General features: G+C 50.2%; 2 protein-coding genes across 18 annotated transcripts in view; one reads left to right on the top strand and one right to left on the bottom strand.

The window, feature by feature from the left end:
* Positions 1–18,459, top strand: part of LOC128781674 (serine/threonine-protein kinase PAK 3-like) — a 170,276-nt gene that overhangs the window by 122,447 nt on the left and 29,370 nt on the right. The window lies entirely within an intron of this gene.
* LOC128781686 (serine/threonine-protein kinase PAK 2-like) lies at positions 2,323–6,712 on the bottom strand. The gene is made up of 4 exons (XM_053931481.1): positions 6,523–6,712; positions 5,887–6,080; positions 4,111–4,248; positions 2,323–2,729 (listed from the first exon to the last, which is right to left on the bottom strand). The coding sequence occupies exons 2-4, from the start codon at positions 6,004–6,006 to the stop codon at positions 2,640–2,642; spliced, it is 348 nt and encodes a 115-aa protein (XP_053787456.1). The 5' UTR covers positions 6,007–6,080; positions 6,523–6,712; the 3' UTR covers positions 2,323–2,639.

The following is an 18,459-nucleotide window of genomic DNA, read 5'->3' on the forward strand; positions in this document are numbered from 1 at the left end:
GTTATGTAAACTGAAATGCTGTTGTAGACTGTTTCAGAATAGCTGTTTCCAGTTAGAGAGAAAACAGATTGGTGCTGGTGCTGTATCACTTCTTTTCACAGGGACATGAGGCCATAATGAGCCAAGCAAGATCTGCAGAGCATGGCAGCAAAGACATTTCCTCACCGTGGCCTTGGCACTCCAGGGCAGCCCAAAAAGGGCCGAGGAGTCCTGTGTGTAACCAGGAGGGATGACTGACATCACTGTGGGTCCCAGCATTCCCAGTCCCTTGCTGGCCATTCAGTGCACACTGGGGACGCTGGGCATGTGTGGAACATGGGGATGGGGTGCACACAATTAAAGGGGGGCCCCAAAGTGGAAGGAGTGAAGCCAAAGTCGCTGGGTGGAGACCCCCAAAAGGGAGGTGCGATATCTCAAAATGGAGGGAGGAACCCACAAAATTGGGGCAACACCCCAAAAAACCACATGAAGCTGTTCTCTCCCTCCATTGTTTACCAACAAGAACTATCTACCAACTCTAATTTCAGCAAATAATTTCAAGTGTTTTAGCTGAAAGTCATTCTGAGCAAACTTTGTAGAAGTGATCACAGAATCACAGAGTGTTCTGTGTTGGAAGGGATCCACCGAGTCCAGTTCTGAAGGGAATGGCTTGCTGGCAGGGTCAGCACCAAAGACACCCACACCAACTTAAGGAAGAAGTGTCATTTCCTGTAGGGCAAAGCAGCAAAGAAGTACAGAAGGATAAGCTAAGCAATGCACCCGATTATTGCTACAAAGATTGCCTGTAGGGATGAAGAAAGACACATCACCAGTTACCCTAATACTTGACCATTGTCCTGACACACACGTCAGCTGGGGATGCCCTGTCACACCAAGGGATTGGAGAAGCACTCCCAGTAACGGGGAATTCCTATGTGGTTCGCCCACCCTCAGGCCAGGCTGCCAACTTTGCTGTGAGAGGGCCCAGATTTTATACTGTTGAATAAACAAGCTACCATAACTTCTAGTGCGGGAACATCTGGTTTCATCCTCCTCTTGGGCAGGGCTCAGGGAGGAACCAAGGGAGTTTGCTTTGACCCTCTACCTTCAAACACAGCCAGATAGAGATGTGATAAATGAAGATGATTTGTGCTAATAATTGTAACTATATTGATATTTTGGAAAATATTTGTTAAAAAGTAATAGGGGAAAGGGATATGTCATTAGCATCACAAAACAGATGTTCGCAGATGTTCATAAGATCCAGGATGGAGTATTGAGATATTTTAGCACAAACGGCCTTGGGAAGGACAAAGTTGGGAAAACCTCCAAGAGTGGAATCGACATTGAGACAAATAAAAGTCCAGGCAACTTCTTCTGAGGCAAGAACAGCCTTGAAGACAAGTTGATATAATTCCAGATAGAGAACCCAAAACAGGAACATAATGCTTACTTATATAACACCAAGCTCCATGTGCATGCGCAACCTGCCAGGTTATTCAGAGGACAGCCAGGAAGACCATCGGCCTTCATCCAAGAAGACCCCTGAAGAGTCCAGAAGACCCCCCAGCAACAACGGGAACATGCGCTGTGTAATATGGTGACGTAGACTTCAAGAATCAAAACTGGGAGGAGATTTACAGGAACTATTGATGAATATGTATTAGCATACAGTATAAAAGTTGTGCTTGGATTCTTTTGCCTTTTGTACATGCGGCAGGGTGAGAGGTCCTCCCCGTCCCCTGCTTGGTTTTGCTTATGCTTTATCAGAACCACTGCCAAATTTCTATTTGTAACTACTTCATTATATTTGATTTTATTATTATTTTATATTTTTTTATACCTCAATTAAAATTGCTGCTAAAGTATAAATCTTGCAGTTTATTGAACTTGACATATGGCACCTCATTCATGACACCAGGAAGAGGCACGCAGGGCCGGGCTGCTGCCTCCTGCAGCTACAAGGGCCTCCTGGCAGCCTGCCTCTGCCGAGGCTCAGGCTGCTCCGGGCTCTGCCGGGGCTCTGCTGCGGCTCCAGCCCGGGCAAGGCCGGGCCCGCTCTCACCTCACAGTCGCTGACAGCTCTGCACCGCAGGAGACCTTTCAGAGCACCCTCTCTGATCTTGCTGCTTTCTCAGCTGAGCAAGGCTCTCCTCCAGCCAAAGACATTGCACTTAGGGATACAAATCCAAGTGGCAGGCACCCAAGTGCTCTGGAGTCACAGCTGAAGGCCTGCCTCAGCACAGGATGGTTTGGCTTCCCCACTCCCCCTTTGGTTTTTCCTGCTAATGCCATTGCCATTTCTGCCTCAACTAGAAGTGCCCAGATGTGCCAAAGGGACCAGTGGGCTGTATTCCAAAGGCAGTGTGGTCTGGAGAGGATGAATGAAGAAGAGCCTTCTCCACTTACAAACCATACCAAAGAAGCCATAAGCGTGTCTTAGCACCAATAAAAAACAACTGGCAATTCAGAAGGAAATGTTGAGTTTTCTGAAGGGGTCAGAAGGAGGGGAATCTTCCAAATGAGTTGATGCTTCAGAAACTTTATTTAATTCCAATCCTACTCTATAAACCTATACTACAAAACAACTCAATAATCCTACTTTAGAGTTCTACTCTACATCCTACTCTAACTTGGTTATGGAGATAATATCTTGACTGTTAGATTCTTGTCTTCTTCTTCTCCTTCTTCACTGAGTTGATGAGTGGTACCAGGCTGGACGCTGGCTTGGCTGATGTTACAAATGGATGCTTTCCACAGGAAAAAAAAAAAAACAAAACAACAAAGAACAGTGAACCATGACTTTCCAAGCTCAGTGCTTCACAGACTCAATCAGGATTCCTCTGGTACTTAGAAAGACCCAGAAAGAGGAGTGACGGGGACATCTGCTCCCCTGTCATCCTGTGCTGGACCTTGCCATCACAGGCAAACCTGGCCCAGAATCCCATTCATCTCTTTATTGTGTTGTCTTCATCTAGCTGGGATTTTTGCCCTGCCAGTGCTCTAGACATGGTGCTTTCTGTCCCTGGGGTTTCTTCCTTTCAGGAAACTCCAATGACCCCATAGGTCCCTGTCTTTGAGAGACAGGCACCGTGCTAATTTCCACAGGGAGACAGAGCAGTGTCTACCTTTCCATGTCCTGCCCCTCCTGTGCTGGATGGCACCTTCCTTCCCAGCAGGGCCAGCCGAGTGGCGCTGGCTGCTGCAGTTCCCTCTCTGCCACACAGCCTGGCAGGAAGCCTGGGCCAGTTCCCCTCTGCCTGAGCGTGCCAGGCAGCAGATGGGGCTGGGACAAGTCCCTCTCAGCTGCCCCTGTCTGCGTGCAAGAAACGTCTAAGGGTGGGGTGGGGGGCAGAAACCAGGGCCCCTCAGAGGCTCACAGTGAGCCCCCCACAGCCCCTCCTGCCCACAGCCAAATGTCTCCAGACTGCTCTGCCAGGACTGGCTTCCTTGGGTTCCTCCACCACCATTTCATGGCTCTGTACCCTGCATTGCTCTACTTCAGTTCTTTTGCCATTAGATAAAACGGAACACCCCACCAAATTACAAAACAGGGTGACAGAAACAGAGGACAGAGCACCTCTCCTCTGAGGACAGGCTGAGAGACCTGGAGCTATTCAGCCTGGAGGAGAACTGGCCCCAGGGAGACTTCATTGCTGAGTTCCAGTATTTCAAAGGGGATTCTCAAGAAGTAGGAAATACCTTTTTTAACAGGCTCCGTTGCAATAGGACATGGGATAATATTTCTAATATAAAATGGGGATTGAGTCAGATTAGATCTAAGGAAGAACTTGTTTACTTGGAGCATGGTGCCAAACTGGCATAGGTTGTCCTTAGAGCTGGTAGGTGCCCCATCCTGGGTAGGGATAGGGCAAACATTCCAGGTCAGGTGGGAAGGGGCTCTGAACAACCTGATCTCTCCCTGCTCTTTGCAGGACTCTTGGACCAGATGACCTTCACAGGGCCCTGCCAGCCCAGCCCAGCCCAGACTGGAATTCCTCACCGTTTTCATTTGAACAGCACCAGGAGTGGAGGTCGGGAGGAAGGAGGCTCATCTGATGCCTTGCACTTCAGTGGAGCAGGAGCCCATCCCTCAGACACTCTTTCACCTGCAGCCCCTTTGCATTTTACCTGCAGGAGCTCCTTGGCAGACCAGCGCTGTGCCTCGTTTCTCCGCAGGCAGCAGCTCAGGAAATCACGCAGGCAAGGCGAGAATCGATTGGGCTGCTGCAGCTTTGGTGTCCCTCGTATGTCTATCAGGAGTTGAGGCTGGGGAAAAAGGAAACATAAGGCTCCAGCTGCTTCTTTCCCATCTGTAACTGCTCTCTCAGATCCCATTGTTTAAGCTCCACTCTGCAGAAACTGCCCTGGAGAGACCCAGAGATGACTTTTCTTTACCAACCAAAAACCCAAACCCTGATGCAGCCACAGCTTTTCCAGCATTCAGCAGATCTTGCCTTGGCAGCTGATTTCATTGACTGACTTAGTTAGTGGGAACTACATCAGCAAAAGCATGTTTTACTTCTCTGAGGATTTGCACCAGCCTGACAGGCTATTTGGAAGGGGGAGTTTATTCTATCCATACTATTTCCAAGGATTATTACATGAAAGGAATCTTTGCAGTGCTTGTTGGTCCCTTTAGCACAGCTTCCATGAAACAAAAATAATCAAGTTTTTTTTTTTTTTTTTTTTTTTCTCCTCTTGAAAAAAATGCAGATGCAGAATCCATCTAAAATAGAACTAAGAATGGAAGGAGGCCTGGGAGTCTCCATGAAAATGCCCACCACAATAGTGACAGCTCTGTGCTGGTGGCACTGAAAAAGATGGTGACCAAAGAGACTTTGCTAATCTCTTCTTCAACCCAGAGGAAAAATTCCTTCACTTTCCCACACCCCCAAAGGTCACAAAGAGGGTTTTATCCTGTCTCTCTGCAGCTGTGCTCAGCCACTGGACATGGTGGGGAGCTGGAGTCCTCACTGTCCTTAGAACTGTGCAAGCCAGGGATGGCCCTGCTCCTGTGGTAAAGGAACACAGCACCGGCGTCAACCGCCCACGTTGGATCCCAGCCCCGGGCACCCGGCTGCAAGCTCATCAACTTGTTAAAGTACCCAGAAACAGCCAAGAGTTTAGTGTACAATTCTAACTGCAGTCGGAGAAAAACATGTCCTAAACTTATCCAGGCCACCCACATGCAAGACTGAACAATGTACGGATGATTTGAAAGCTTGAAAGTTTTGAAGACCCACAGGATTGGGAAAAGATGGTATAGTTTGGAGGAAAATTGATGTGCTGTGGTAAATGAAAGGAAAAGCAAGCAGAACTTGCTTGGGCATTGCTTTGGTGTTTTTTTCTCCTTTTTCTTTCTATTCTTTTTCTTTTTCTTTTTCTTTTTTCTGTCTTTTTTTCCCTTTTCCTTTTCCTTTTTTTCTTTTTCTTTTCTCTTCCTTTTCCTCTTCTTTTCCATTTTTCTCTTACTTTTTCTTTCTTTCTTTTCCCTTTTCTCTTCCTCTTCCTTTTCCATTTTCTTTTTTTCTTTTTTCTTTTTCTCTAAAATTGAAACTAGGAAGATTCAATCTCCATTTTGAAGGATATTTATCACACATCCAACCATTCCACTGAAAAATTCCTTTTCTTCAGAGACAGAGCTCCAACATTGTTCAAAAAGCAAGTGAAAAATGTCAGGCATGGCTGGAGGCCAAAATGGCAGGTTTCTGAACTGGTTACCTTTCTCTTCCCTTCTGATGCAACCAAATCGACAGCAGATGCTGATGTGCTGCAGGGACATTTTCAGAAGGGGACCTTGGTGGAAGTGGTGCCAGCAGATGGCAATGGGATTTTGTCCAATGGCACACTGACCATGGGACAGGTGAGAAAGACAAGCAGGATCAGTGAGTATTTGCACCTTACCAAAAGAGTTTTATTCCAGTAAGGAACTTCTCGTTCCACCATTTTGATGCCCACGATTCCAAGAGACCATATGTCCACTTTGGGGCCATATGGTTGACCTGTCACCACTTCAGGCGCCATCCACCCAGAAGTGCTGGCCACTGAGCTCCGTCGACTCTGCTCAGGGCTGAGCTGAGCAAAGAGGCCAGAGTCAGCTGTGGAGAAAAAAACAAACCATGAAAGCCAGCTCAAGTTAGGAAATCAAGCAAAAGAATTCCCCACTCTCAGTCTAAGAATGTGCTGTTGAGTCTCCTGGAGAACTGTCCACGCTCTGTTTCCTCAGGGCTTTAGACAAGGAAATATGGAATTGGCCACTTCAAAAAAAAACCCTCATTTTTTAGACTACCTCCAGCCTTTTATTTTTCTGAAGCTTTAGATTTGTAGCTCCCTCCCTCTGGAAGGGACATACACAGAGCAACACCACTCTTGACTCCTTGTTCCTTGTCATTCTTCTGTGCATGTTGCAACTGTGACCACAGTTTGTGGCAGGGTTCCCTGCACTGCCACCAGCACCATTTCTGGGGAGCTGGCAGTCACTCAAAGCAGCCCCACAGCCCACATCCCTGGAATGCTGCACCTGACCAAGAATACACTGACCCAGCTTGACAGAGCCGTCGGTTCTGAGAAGGATGTTGCTGCTCTTCACATCTCGGTGGATCACGAGGTTCGAGTGAAGAAAATCCAGGCCTTGCAGGCACTGAGAGAGAAAAGAGAAACAGGAGGGCAAAAATTAGTGATGTGATTTTGTTGCTGTCGAGCAGGACGGGAACAGAGAACTCCAGATCAGAAGGCAAAGAAAATGAGCTCTGATTTATTTCAAATATACCGCTCTATAGATAGAGGACATAGAGAAGACTAATTTCATTGGTCTTAGAGTAAAAACATGTCACACCATTGGTGTGCAGTGAATGACGCACAGTGGCAGGGCATATCTATAAGCAATGTGAATAACAAGATAGATTAGAGAATTATTGACATTCTTTCCCAACTGTTTCCCAGGCTCTTGCCTGGTTAGAAAACCTTTCTCTTTCTCTCTGACTGAGCTGAGAATATCCACATTTCCCCCTTTTTGTTTAAAGAAGGAGGCAGTGCCCGTCATCTTCCTGCGGGGCCCCTTGCAGGAAAGAGGACAAACACAGCTCCGAGGTTTATCAGTTGACAATCGAAACCCCATCAAACATCAGCTCAGTTCAGTCAAAGAGATTTCCACTTATTCTTACATTATAACTTGCTATCAACTTAACTACTAATTTCAAGAAACCCATCACCAACTCCAAAGCATTGTTAGTCTGCGTGTTACACAGGCAGCCTAACTCGTCAACAGTCTGTTTCCAGAAACTAAACAAATGTTCACTCTCCGCTTGTGGAGGGACCAGCTGGCTGATGGTCGATGTCTTGGTCTTCGTCTGAAGACCGTGATGGGTGGTCAGCACCATGGTCACTGTCTGAAGACCGTCTCCTGACCACCTTCTGTTTCTGCTGTCGCAGGTCAGGGCACACACACTTTGCAGGTATCCATCGTACCCCGGTACCTGTGGAGACACATGCATACCCGCGGCCCCAAGTGATGAGGTCGCACGGGCCTTCCCACTTGTTTGTGGCAAGGTCCCGCACCCAGACCTTTGCTCGGGGCAAATGAGCCTCACCCGCTGGATGCAATGAAAGAAAATGATTCAGGATAACAGGAATCTCTGAATTTTTCAGCACTGTCAAATGGTTGATTGTATATAAAGCTTTCTCCAACTTACTGTGTGGGGTCTCTCCAGGCATTCCCCCTTTTTGTTTTTCCAGAACGCGCTTTAGAGTACCATGAGCACGTTCAACGATGGCTTGACCAGTTGGTGAATGTGGAATGCCAAACTTGTGAGAGATTCCCCACAAGCGTAAAAACTGACGCGTCTTCTGTGAGACATAGGCAGGGCCATTGTCAGTCTTCACACTTGAAGGTATTCCCAAAACTGCAAAAGCCATTCTCCAATGGGCAATCACATCACGACCCTTCTCCCCGGTGTGAGCAGATGCCCACATGGAGGAGGAGAAGGTGTCAATAGACACGTGCACATACTTGAGTCGACCAAACTCGGCAATGTGAGTGACATCCGTTTGCCAAAGCTGCAAGGCCTTTAGGCCTCTGGGGTTCACCCCCGCCGGTAAAGGCGCAGCAAACCCATGACAGACAGCACAAGAACTGACAATGTCACGAGCTTCGGTTGACGTCAGATCGAATTGCTTCTGCAGAGTATGTGCACTTTGATGAAAGAAATCATGTGATGCCTTGGCTTGCGCAGTTCTGTCAGGCTGAGGCGCCACCCATGCCGGGTTGGCTAACCTGTCAGCCCTGGCGTTACCCTCTGTGATAAAACCTGGTAAAGTGGTGTGACTCCGAATGTGCAAGATGTAGTACGGATGAACCCGGGCCTGAATTGCGCACCACAAAGCTCTCAACAATTGAAACAAAACTGCATTGTTGACCTCTTTCAGCAGTGAGCAGTCCAACCGCTGGGTTATGTCTGCAACACAAGCAGAGTCAGTGACCAAGTTCAAAGGCATCTGAGAAAAATCTCTGAAACGCCATTGCAACAGCTTTCAGTTCAACCAATTGAGCTGAACCGGACACATGGCCTTCCAACACTTGCCATCCAGACTCATCCTTCCAGGTCACAATGGCCTTTCCCGTTTTCCCCGAACCGTCAGTAAAGACGGTGGGTCCCCGCACCGGCACTCGACTGTTTTTTGGTCTTAAGGACAGATTGGTTGTTTTTGCCAGTTGCAGTAATTTATGACTGGGCAGATGGTAAACAATTTGCCCTGGAAAATTTTGCAGCGCACTTTGCAAGGAAGCACTGTTAATGAAATACCATTCAAAAGTGTTCCACTCCACTGGAAGAACGATCCTCGCGGGATCAGCTGCCATCAGCTGCAAACACCGATAACGGCATTTGATTATCAACTGGGCAAATAAATCAAGCAGCAAAGATGCTGTCTTTTTCAATTGATGGGGTAAAAAGACCCATTCCATGATGTGCAAAGGATCAGGCCATTTGTCATTCCATTGGCCAATGACACCTGTGGGATGACTGTCTGGACAGGTAATGAAAACAGTGATATCAATGGAAGGGTCTACCCTATAAACTTGACGAGCAGACAAAGCCTGTTGGACCTCCTCCAACGCTTGTCGCGCTTCAGGAGTCAATTTCCGAGGTGAATTCAAATCTGGGTCCCCCTTTAAAAGGTTGAACAGAGGGGACATCCGCTCTGTAGTCAGTCCCAAATAGGGACGTAACCAATTGACGACCCCAAGCAATTTCTGAGCATCATTCAGGGTCGTGATAGACTTTGGGAATTGCACCTCTTGATGCTGAATAGTTCGTTCAAGAATTTTGACTCCTAGGTACTTCCAAGGAGGATGGCTTTGAACCTTTTCTGGAGCCACTTGTAGTCCATGTGAATGCAAGGCGGCGAACAACTGAGGCTTTACCTTCAGCAGTTCCTCCTGAGTGGGTGCCGCCACCAGGATGTCATCCATATAATGATAACAATACACGTCAGGGAACTGCTCGTGGACTCCAGACAAGGCCTGAGCCACATACCATTGACAAATAGTCGGACTGTTCTTGCAGCCCTGTGGCAAAACTTTCCATTGATATCTCTGTACAGACTCAGCATTGTTGATGGCAGGCACGGTAAAGGCAAACTTTGGCCTGTCATCAGGATGCAACGGGATGGTAAAGAAACAATCCTTCAGATCAACAATTAAGATTTTCCATCCCGCGGGGAGCGTGGTAGGTGAGGGCATACCAGGCTGCAATGCCCCCATACTCTCCATGACTGCATTAACCTTCCGGAGGTCCTGTAATAGCCTCCACTTCCCTGACTTTTTCTTAATAACAAAAACAGGAGTGTTCCAGGGACTGGTAGAAGGTTCAATGTGTCCCTGGCGAAGCTGATCTTGAACTAAATCATGAAGGGTGACTAACTTTTCATGTGGTAGGGGCCACTGGTTCTCCCAGACAGGTCTGGTCACCAGCCACCGTAAAGGCAGCATAGGATATTCTGCGCCCTTCTGCGCAGTGACCCCTAGCAAAAACCCGTCCCGATCTGTACCCCCAGGCTGCCAGCACATCCCGCCCCCAAAGAGTGATTGGAGCTGCAGTAACATAGGGCCGAACCTTAGCGCTCTGCCCTTCTGGATTTTTGATCAACACGGCCTGCCGACTCAGAAATGTCTGTGCCGCACCCCCCAACCCTTCAAGGGCTGCTCCCACAGAGTCCAAAGGCCACTTAGGAGGCCACACAGAAGAGGCGATGACTGTCACGTCGGCTCCGGTGTCGATCAAACCTTGCAGCTGAATCGAAGGCGGACTGGCACCTGGTAGAATCACGGAGCACGTCATTTGCGGACGGTCGGCAGAAATGACAGCAGACCAGAAGATCTGCAGTGGTCCAGTGGATCCAAAACCACCATTCCCGCGTGTCCATTGATCTGCCCTGGGAACACATGACTGGAAAGGCACAAGCTGAGCAATGCAGGTCCCTGCCGGAATAGGGGGAGGGCATGGAAACCATGGCACAAATTTGGTCCGTAAAATCAGAATCAATGACACCCGGGTGCACAAAGATTCCCAAAAGGGTAGCACTAGATCGTCCCACCAACAATGCACTCAATCCATGGCCTAAAGGCCCGAATGCATTCAGAGGAACCTTATGCACCTTACTAGAATTTAAGATGACTGCTGCTGCGGTGTGTACATCCACCCAGGCAGAGCCACGGGTGCTGGCACTGAGTTGGCTGAGACACCCCGTACTGGTGCCGTGCCCTGGGGGACCACTTGTGTCAGCGCGCAGTTCCCCTGTGCGCTCTTGCCCCCGTTTCCCGAGCCCGTCAAACGCTTACCATTAGCATGGTAAGTGGACTTGCATTTGTTTGCGAAATGGCCTGGTTTCCCACACCTGGAACACAAAAGGTTAGAGTCTGTCCCTTTCCCCACTTTTGCCCCCTGTACCTGCTTGCCCTTCTTTTTTCCCTTCTTGCGTCGACCAGTCCCAGAGGATGGCATGCCTGCCTGCAAGGTTGCTGCCAGGACAGACATCTTATGGTCCACCGTACCAACCTTGGAACAAGCTTCGACCATGTCTGTCAACGATGGGTCACCTGGCAACGCATTTATAATTTCCCTGCAGTCTTCATTTGCATTCTCCCTTGCCAAAGTCTTGCGCAAGACCTGCCTTAAATTTTCATCCTCGATCTGCTTTTCCAAAGCAGCTGCAAGCCTTTCAACAAATGACAAGAACAATTCCTTGGCTCCCTGTACTATTTTCACATATCGTTGCCTAGGAGCGGCCGTCTCCATAGTTTTCATCAAGGCAGCAAAGCCCACCTTCTGGGCCTGCTCAAGGATGATGGGGTGCCAAGTAGCCTGAACATCAGGATTGGCAAAGGCATTCTGCCCCATGAGCGCATCCACCCCCGCACAGAATCCAGGGTCTGTCTGAGGGTAATGCGCGTTCTCAATCGCAACCCTCTCGGCCAACCTCCTCCAGTTGTTCATAAAGACGCCAAACTGCACAGGTTGAAACAACACAGAGGCCAGATGTTTAATATCATAGGGAGCCAGCAGGTCAGTGTTTATCACTCTTAGAACCTGCATCAATGGAGCAGAGCCCAACCCATATTTTGCCACCTTATCCTGCAAATCCTGCACAACCTTCCAGGCTATCACCTCGTGCCTATCCTGCTGCCCTGAATTCGGGACTGCTTTGTGCACGGGAAGGACCTGAAGCTTAGATTGTGATGATGCCTCTTCGCCCTCATCCCTTTGTGCCACCTCCGGAGAGGCCAGAGGAACCAACTGACCAGTAGCTACGGTCTCTTTCCCCTGGAGCTGCGGGTTCAAGACACACCCCCCCCAGGTTTCCCCACCCGCTCTATCAGATCCCAGTCACCAGCCTCCAAAGCCCGTTGTCTGAGCGCCTCCCAGAAGCGGCGGGGGTTTATCGGCCGCACAGACACTCGACAGGGAGACAGCGTCCACAGCTCTCTCTGAGACGCCTGTTCCCCCCGGCGGTGCCGACGTTCCGACATTCGGTCACGCCCCCTCGGCGGAGTGGGGCAGGAGAGATCCTCACTGTCACTGCCAGCCCCCTGGGAGGGGGGCAAGCAGGACAGCCTGCGATCCGCACGGGCAGGCGGGCTGACGGGAGGCAGTGAGGCCGGCGAAGCGGCTGTTGACCGCAAGACAGAAGAACTGGACGCAGCTTCCGAGCCCGCAGCCCCCGAGAAGGAGGGGGCAGCCGCCGGTGGCGGGGCGGGGAGCGGAGCCGCGACCGGCACCTCGGTGGATCGTCCAATCGCAGGCGGCGGCAGGAAGGGATCAGCCGGAGCCCGCGACACTGCAGCTGGAGCGGCGGGCGAAACGAGGGACAGAGGCGATGCTGTCGCCGCCGCAGCGGGCGGGGCAGCGGGCGAAGCGACGAGCCCCGCGGCCGGCCGGGGTGGCGCCCTGGCAGATGGGGCGGGGGCTGATCCCTCCCCCGACACAGAAGTCCGTCCCCCAGAGGGCCGACCCGAAGACGTCATGGAGGTGCCACCCAGCACATGCTGCTGCCCGACTGACGCCGGCACCGTGAAAGAAATCAAGTCAGCCGGTGTATCCGGCGCGCCATGGGGCAGGCCAGGAGGCAACTGCGCTCGCCCCGTCGGCAGAACCGGGGCCCCCCCAGGCGGCGGGGGGCGTGCCAGCGGGTGGGTCAAAGAGTCCATCCCCGATCTCGGCGATGCTTGGGGGCGGGACCCACACATCTGCGCAGGCGCCATAGTCAACAGAGAAGGAGCCGGGGGGCTGCACCGCCCCTGCCCCCACCTGCAGTCCGGAAAGGGGGCCAGCAATGGCTGAACCAACGGAGCCGTCTGCTCCAAGCCCGGACGGGCTCCAGGCTGTCGCGGCGAAGGCGGGACAGCCCCCAACAAGCCCTGCAGTGTCGGATGTACCGAAGCCGATGGTTGCGACAAAGGCACCCCCACCTCCACCTGAAAGGTGGTCGAACCATCGGCACCGCGCCCACAGTAGAACGCGCCTGCGCAGTCGGCTGTGGCACAGACTGCTGCGCAATCAGCGGCCGATCTGTCGGCAAAGATCTCGGCTGAACGTAGTCACGGGACGGGAATACTCGGGCTTAGCAGGAGTTCCCGGCGACATGTAGAGTCCGCGGGGCGTCCCATCGTCTCTCACAGACCCACTCTGCGCCGTGCCGGGCCTGGGCACCGCCCCGCCCGCCTGCCGCCCACTGATTCCCGAGACACCGCTGCATATCGAAACGGTATCTTCAGTTCCCGAGAACCCCCATTCGGAGTCACTGCTCCTGGGGGACTTACGAGGCAAGGCCCTATAAATGCATCCCCAGATCGCAAACAGAGCAGACGCTGTAGCGTCCCCCTTCCTCACTTTCTTCATGAGGCACCGGCCCAACTCATTCCAGACCTTACGATCAAAGGCCAAACTAAGGTCTGCAGGGAATCCGTGGTCCCGAGCCCAACTCAGGAGCCTGATGAAGGCATCATCCGAGACCTGGATACCCAATTGTGGGGCCCAGCCTTGCCAAGCAGTCAAGACCACCCGTTCAGCTGTAGATGGCTGGTTCCCCATTGTTAGGAAACCCTCCCTTAGCAGACGTCCACTTCAAGAGACAGACAGTCCACTAGTTCAGGGAAAACCGTCCCACTCAGTTCTCGGCTTCTAAGAGCCAACCCGCGGTCCAGACAGGACCAAGCCTTCTCCGGAAGGCCCACGGTTTCAGCGTTACCTCTCTCAGGAGGCCAAAGGTGTCCGGCCAGAGCCTCCAGGCTACTGGCGTGGAGCTGCGCAGCAAAGCCCCCCCGCAAGACGCTGTGGTTCGGGGCTTCGGCCGACGCTGCAATTCCACGAGGGGTCACCAGATGTCGCTGTGAGCAGGACGGGAACAGAGAACTCCAGATCAGAAGGCAAAGAAAATGAGCTCTGATTTATTTCAAATATACCGCTCTATAGATAGAGGACATCGAGAAGACTAATTTCATTGGTCTTAGAGTAAAAACAAGTCACACCATTGGTGTGCAGTGAATGACGCACAGTGGCAGGGCATATCTATAAACAATGTGAATAACAAGATAGATTAGAGAATTATTGACATTCTTTCCCAACTGTTTCCCAGGCTCTTGCCTGGTTAGAAAACCTTTCTCTTTCTCTCTGACTGAGCTGAGAATATCCACATGATTTCATTACACAAGAAAGGAAACAGCTCTAAAAGATTGCCTCTGCAAGGGAATGGTGAGTAATGGAGGAACACAGTGCCATTGCGAGGAAGAGCTTGCTGCTCCACCACTTGCAGAGCAGGACCTTTCTAAGGAAAAGGCACGTCAGCTTTTGAAAAAGCAACAGCACCTGCTGTTGTTGTAGACTGTCCCCTGCAAACCAGCCAGCATGGCTGCTGCTACTGTGGATGTGCTTTCTCCATGCAAAGGACAAATGAGGGGTGTTGCCAAGGAAGAAAAAGTCCCTCCCTTTGGTGTGAAATGGATCACTTTGGGGTGGGAGGCTGCATGACGAAGGTTTTGTTGCTGGCCTCAGCACAGGCTTGAAGTATCACAACAGTCACCTTCCTGAAGCAAAGAGCATTTTGGCTGCACTAGTGTCCTTTTCAGTTGAGGACTGAGAGAAATGAGTCTTTTTTCTTTGCTGATCATTTCAAATGCTGCCACCAGCACCTTTGCTTTTACAGGCAAGGAATGCAGTGCAGACAGGCTGGAGATGAATGTTTAGAGAGGCAAGGTGGAGAACAGCAAATACAAATACACAAGAGAGAATGACAATACATCAGCAGAAGGTAAGAGTACAGGAACAGAGTACAATGAGTGCAGGGCCACTGGCAAGCATTTCACTTGAGATGCTTTTGCTTGCCCATAGCATACCAGCAACACAGAAACAAAGCTTGGCACATGAAATCTCTCCAGGTCAGAGCCCTGTTTCCCAGACAATCCTGCCCAAGCCCTGGGCAGCACAGGTGGGGTTGCTGACCTCCCGACTGATGGTTGCCATCTCTCTTTCAGACATGTGAGTCTCGCTGATGACATTGCTCAGAGTGCCTCCATCCATGTACTCCATGACCAGCCAGAGCTGCTCATCCACAAGGTAGCTGAAAGAAGGAAACAAGGGGTGGAGATGAACGTGCTTGTTTGAAAACAGCAACATTGCTGTTAGAAAACAACAAGGGTTGTTTCCGGGTGCCTTTGTGACAAGGACAGAATAAAAGGAATAGACATTCCCTCTCAGCTGTGCCTTGTTTGCAATCTGTGCCGTCTCAAGGAGAAAGGTACAGCTGTGAAAAAGGAGATGTCTTAGATGGCCAGCAAGTGAAAAATGCGGTTTAGTAACAGCCTAGATAAAAAACCTGTCACATGTGCTATTTCTGGAAATAAACACCTTATCTTCCTGGCATGCACAGCAATGGAAAAGGGACAAGAATCCAAGGGAAATCCTCTCTAGGATGGTTTATCAGAACTTAAAAGGTGCTGAAAAAATTTGAAAAACTCAAGCCTCAAAACAATGTGGAGGCATTGAAGTTATAGGGTATTGAATTAGTAAGATAGGGCTGATCCAGGTTTTTGAAAAATTTTCAAACTGCATTTGCCAGGGTTGTTTAATGCAGACAAAATGCACTCTCTTCCCATCCACTGGAGAGAAATAGAGAAATAATAATTAACCAATAATTACCAGCTCTATTTTCTGCCAGTGACCAAAGTGGGTTTTTAACTTTGCATGCTTGCAGTACGTAAACAAACATCGCTGGGATAAAACAACAACCACTCACCTCTTTAAATAATTCACAATCTTTGGGTGCTTATTCATTTTCATGACCATGAGTTCATGAAAGGTTACTTCCTTCCTGATCAGTCCTTGAAGATTTATTTTCTTTATGGCCACCTAAAATGATGTTGAAAATCAATAACATTAAAAGCTGGTGGTGTGAGAACAACTTCTCATATGGAGTGAGTGCTTTTGGAATAACACAGCCAAACTGTGCCAAACTGCCTTGTGATTAGATATCGGAATGGGAACAGAGTTCCAACAGCCCATTTCTCTGCTCCTTGGGATCAGTTACAGGACATGTGGCCACTGACATTTTGACTTGACCATTTGGTAACAGTGATCTCTCAACTATCACCCACAAAGCTCTGAGCACACTCCCTGCTGCTTTGTCTGGGATTCAGAAGAAGTAATCCATGCCTTAATACTCTGTGGATACATCTTGGGCTATGGGCAGGACTTAGGGCTTTTAGGGATGCCGTGCAGATCTCTCCCTACGTGCAGTTCCCCAGTGCAGCACTGCAGGTGGCTAAGGAACTACCAGTAACTTTCAGATGCATTTGCTGGCAGCCAGAAGTGAGAATTCTGAAGCTGTAGCTCCAAAGAGCAGTGAGATGCTCAAAGGCACCACCTTTGTTTTAGCAATGGGGAGCGAGTGAGCGCGTCCTTCTCTGAAAGGAACCACTGCCCTCTGTGCCTTCCTTCTGGCAGCTGAGAAGGACAAAGACTGTCCCAGCTGCAATTTGCACACTGGCACCAGTCTGTGCTTCTTGTGCCCTTTCAGCACAGCTCTATGCAAAGCTCCAGCCCCAGCTTACCAAAACACAGGGGAGAGCCTTTGAGTGCAGCAGAGTCTGTGGCAGCTGTTGACATTTACCTCTCCTCCTGTGGCAGTGTCGAGTGCTCTACAAACATCTCCAAAAGTCCTAGAAACAAAATAGTAGCAAAGAAAGGAGAAGCCATTTAAATCTTGCAGTGAAAGCCAGCCCACAGAGATCTCTGCTGTAAATGCCTAAGACCTGCAGGACACTGGAAGCATGGACATGTCTTTGGCAATGGCTTCTGACCACACTTACAAATTCTGATCAGCACTGACAATCTAACCCCAGCGTCTGAATATGTTTGCAGCTTGTCTGACTTCACACTTGATGGATATTCCACCAGCAGGACACCTGCTGCATAGTTCTGTAAAAATAACATTGGTTGGACTCATGCACTGCCAATATTTTCCAGTTCAATGTATTTTATAATGGGATTTTCCATCTTCACCATTCTCCCTGAGGGAAACAAAATGCAAGATGCTCACTTTAAAGCAGAGATCCCAGCTTCCAGGAGATACAAAAGGCAGCCCCACTGTCTGGAGCTCTGAGCCCTTTGTGGTCAGCTGGCTGACAACAAGAACAATAATAGGAACAGGAACAACAACAAGAAGACAGGCAGCTCCGCAGCACAAGTGGCTGGCACAGAGACTGATTTTCTAGAGTCCTTTGAAGAGAGAAAGCTCTTGAGAGCAGATACACAGGGAAGTACAGGGAGATACATTCAGAGAAGACAGATACCAGAAGAGAACAGCTACCAAGGCAAGTAAGTTTGTCATCTAAAAACATGAGCTCTAAGGAGAGCTTGAAATAAGGGAGCCTTTCTTTTCTTGGGAACAAACACTGTGAGATTCAACAAAAGGTTTCCTACTTGCTAAGATGAAATGCACCTTGATATCTAGAATCCATTCCTCTGAACAGATGCCAAGTTCAGAACAGGAGGAATATTGCCAAGTGTTCCCATCTTCTCCACCTTGCAGCAGTTTGCCAGAAGAATGCCTCTGTGTTTGTAAACCAGAGCAGCTCATGCTCTAACCAATCCCAATGGGGCTTTCAGGACCAGGACCCTCACTCTTTCTGAGCAGGGTGAGTTCAAAGATGCCCTTGCCTGTGCCCCACATGAAGAACCACACTGCTTCTCTTCACCCTGACAGCAGGCATCAGTCACTCCCATTGGACTCGTCCTCTCGGCACCACACACGTCCCCATCTTCCCAACTCGGCACGGCAGGCAAGGGCAGAGAGGACAGCAGTGCTCCTCAGGTGCCAGTGTGACACAGACAGCTGCCCAGAGGAGATGCTGACCCTCTCGTGGGCCCAGGCCATGCGACGCAGAAGCCAGCCCAGACAAGGGGCTGCTGGCTCAGGCAGCTCCGTGCTGCAGCGGCTGGGCACCGTCGGGACTCTCCCGGCTAAGGAAGGCTCCAGCCTCTGCAGTCCCACCAGCCCTCAGGGCCAGGGCAGCTACCACAACAAGGCTGGCAAAGCCCAAGCATGAGCACTGACAGGCACTGATGGGAAGAAGCCAGAGCGAGCCTTTTTGTCCCAACAGGTGATGGCAGACACAGCATCAACTAGGCTCTGTTCTCAACCCTACCAGGTCTTATCTGAGAGCACAGCACTGGCAGCTGTTACGGGCAAGAAGCAGAATAAATGCCATGTGCTGCAGAATCACAAAGGGCTTGATGTCTTCTCCTAGAGACTGATCTAAGCAGGGGTTGTGACAATGGCTAGGACTCAAGCAGTCGCAGCCTTCTGCTGATCCAGGAGCAATCCCTGCTTCTGCCTTTGGCACAGAGAGAAGCCCAGGCAAGCTCCAGCCAGTCCAAGCTGCCCTCAGAGGTAGCAGGAACACCCAGAGCGCTCTCTCGCTGCCTC

The sequence above is a fragment of the Vidua chalybeata genome, chromosome Z, assembly GCF_026979565.1.
Source record: "Vidua chalybeata isolate OUT-0048 chromosome Z, bVidCha1 merged haplotype, whole genome shotgun sequence".
Lineage (NCBI taxonomy): Eukaryota > Metazoa > Chordata > Aves > Passeriformes > Viduidae > Vidua > Vidua chalybeata.

What these genes read in the sequence shown, in the direction of transcription:
- LOC128781686 (XM_053931481.1), bottom strand. Translation starts at nt 6,006, where the DNA reads ATGGCGCCTGAAGTGGTGACAGGTCAACCATATGGCCCCAAAGTGGAC. An exon ending in ACTGGAATAAAACTCTTTTG is followed by an intron (nt 4,249 to 5,886) that starts GTAAGGTGCAAA and finishes CTTTTTCCCCAG; the next exon opens with CCTCAACTCCTGATAGACAT. An exon ending in CTGCCAAGGAGCTCCTGCAG is followed by an intron (nt 2,730 to 4,110) that starts GTAAAATGCAAA and finishes TCCTGTGGAAAG; the next exon opens with CATCCATTTGTAACATCAGC.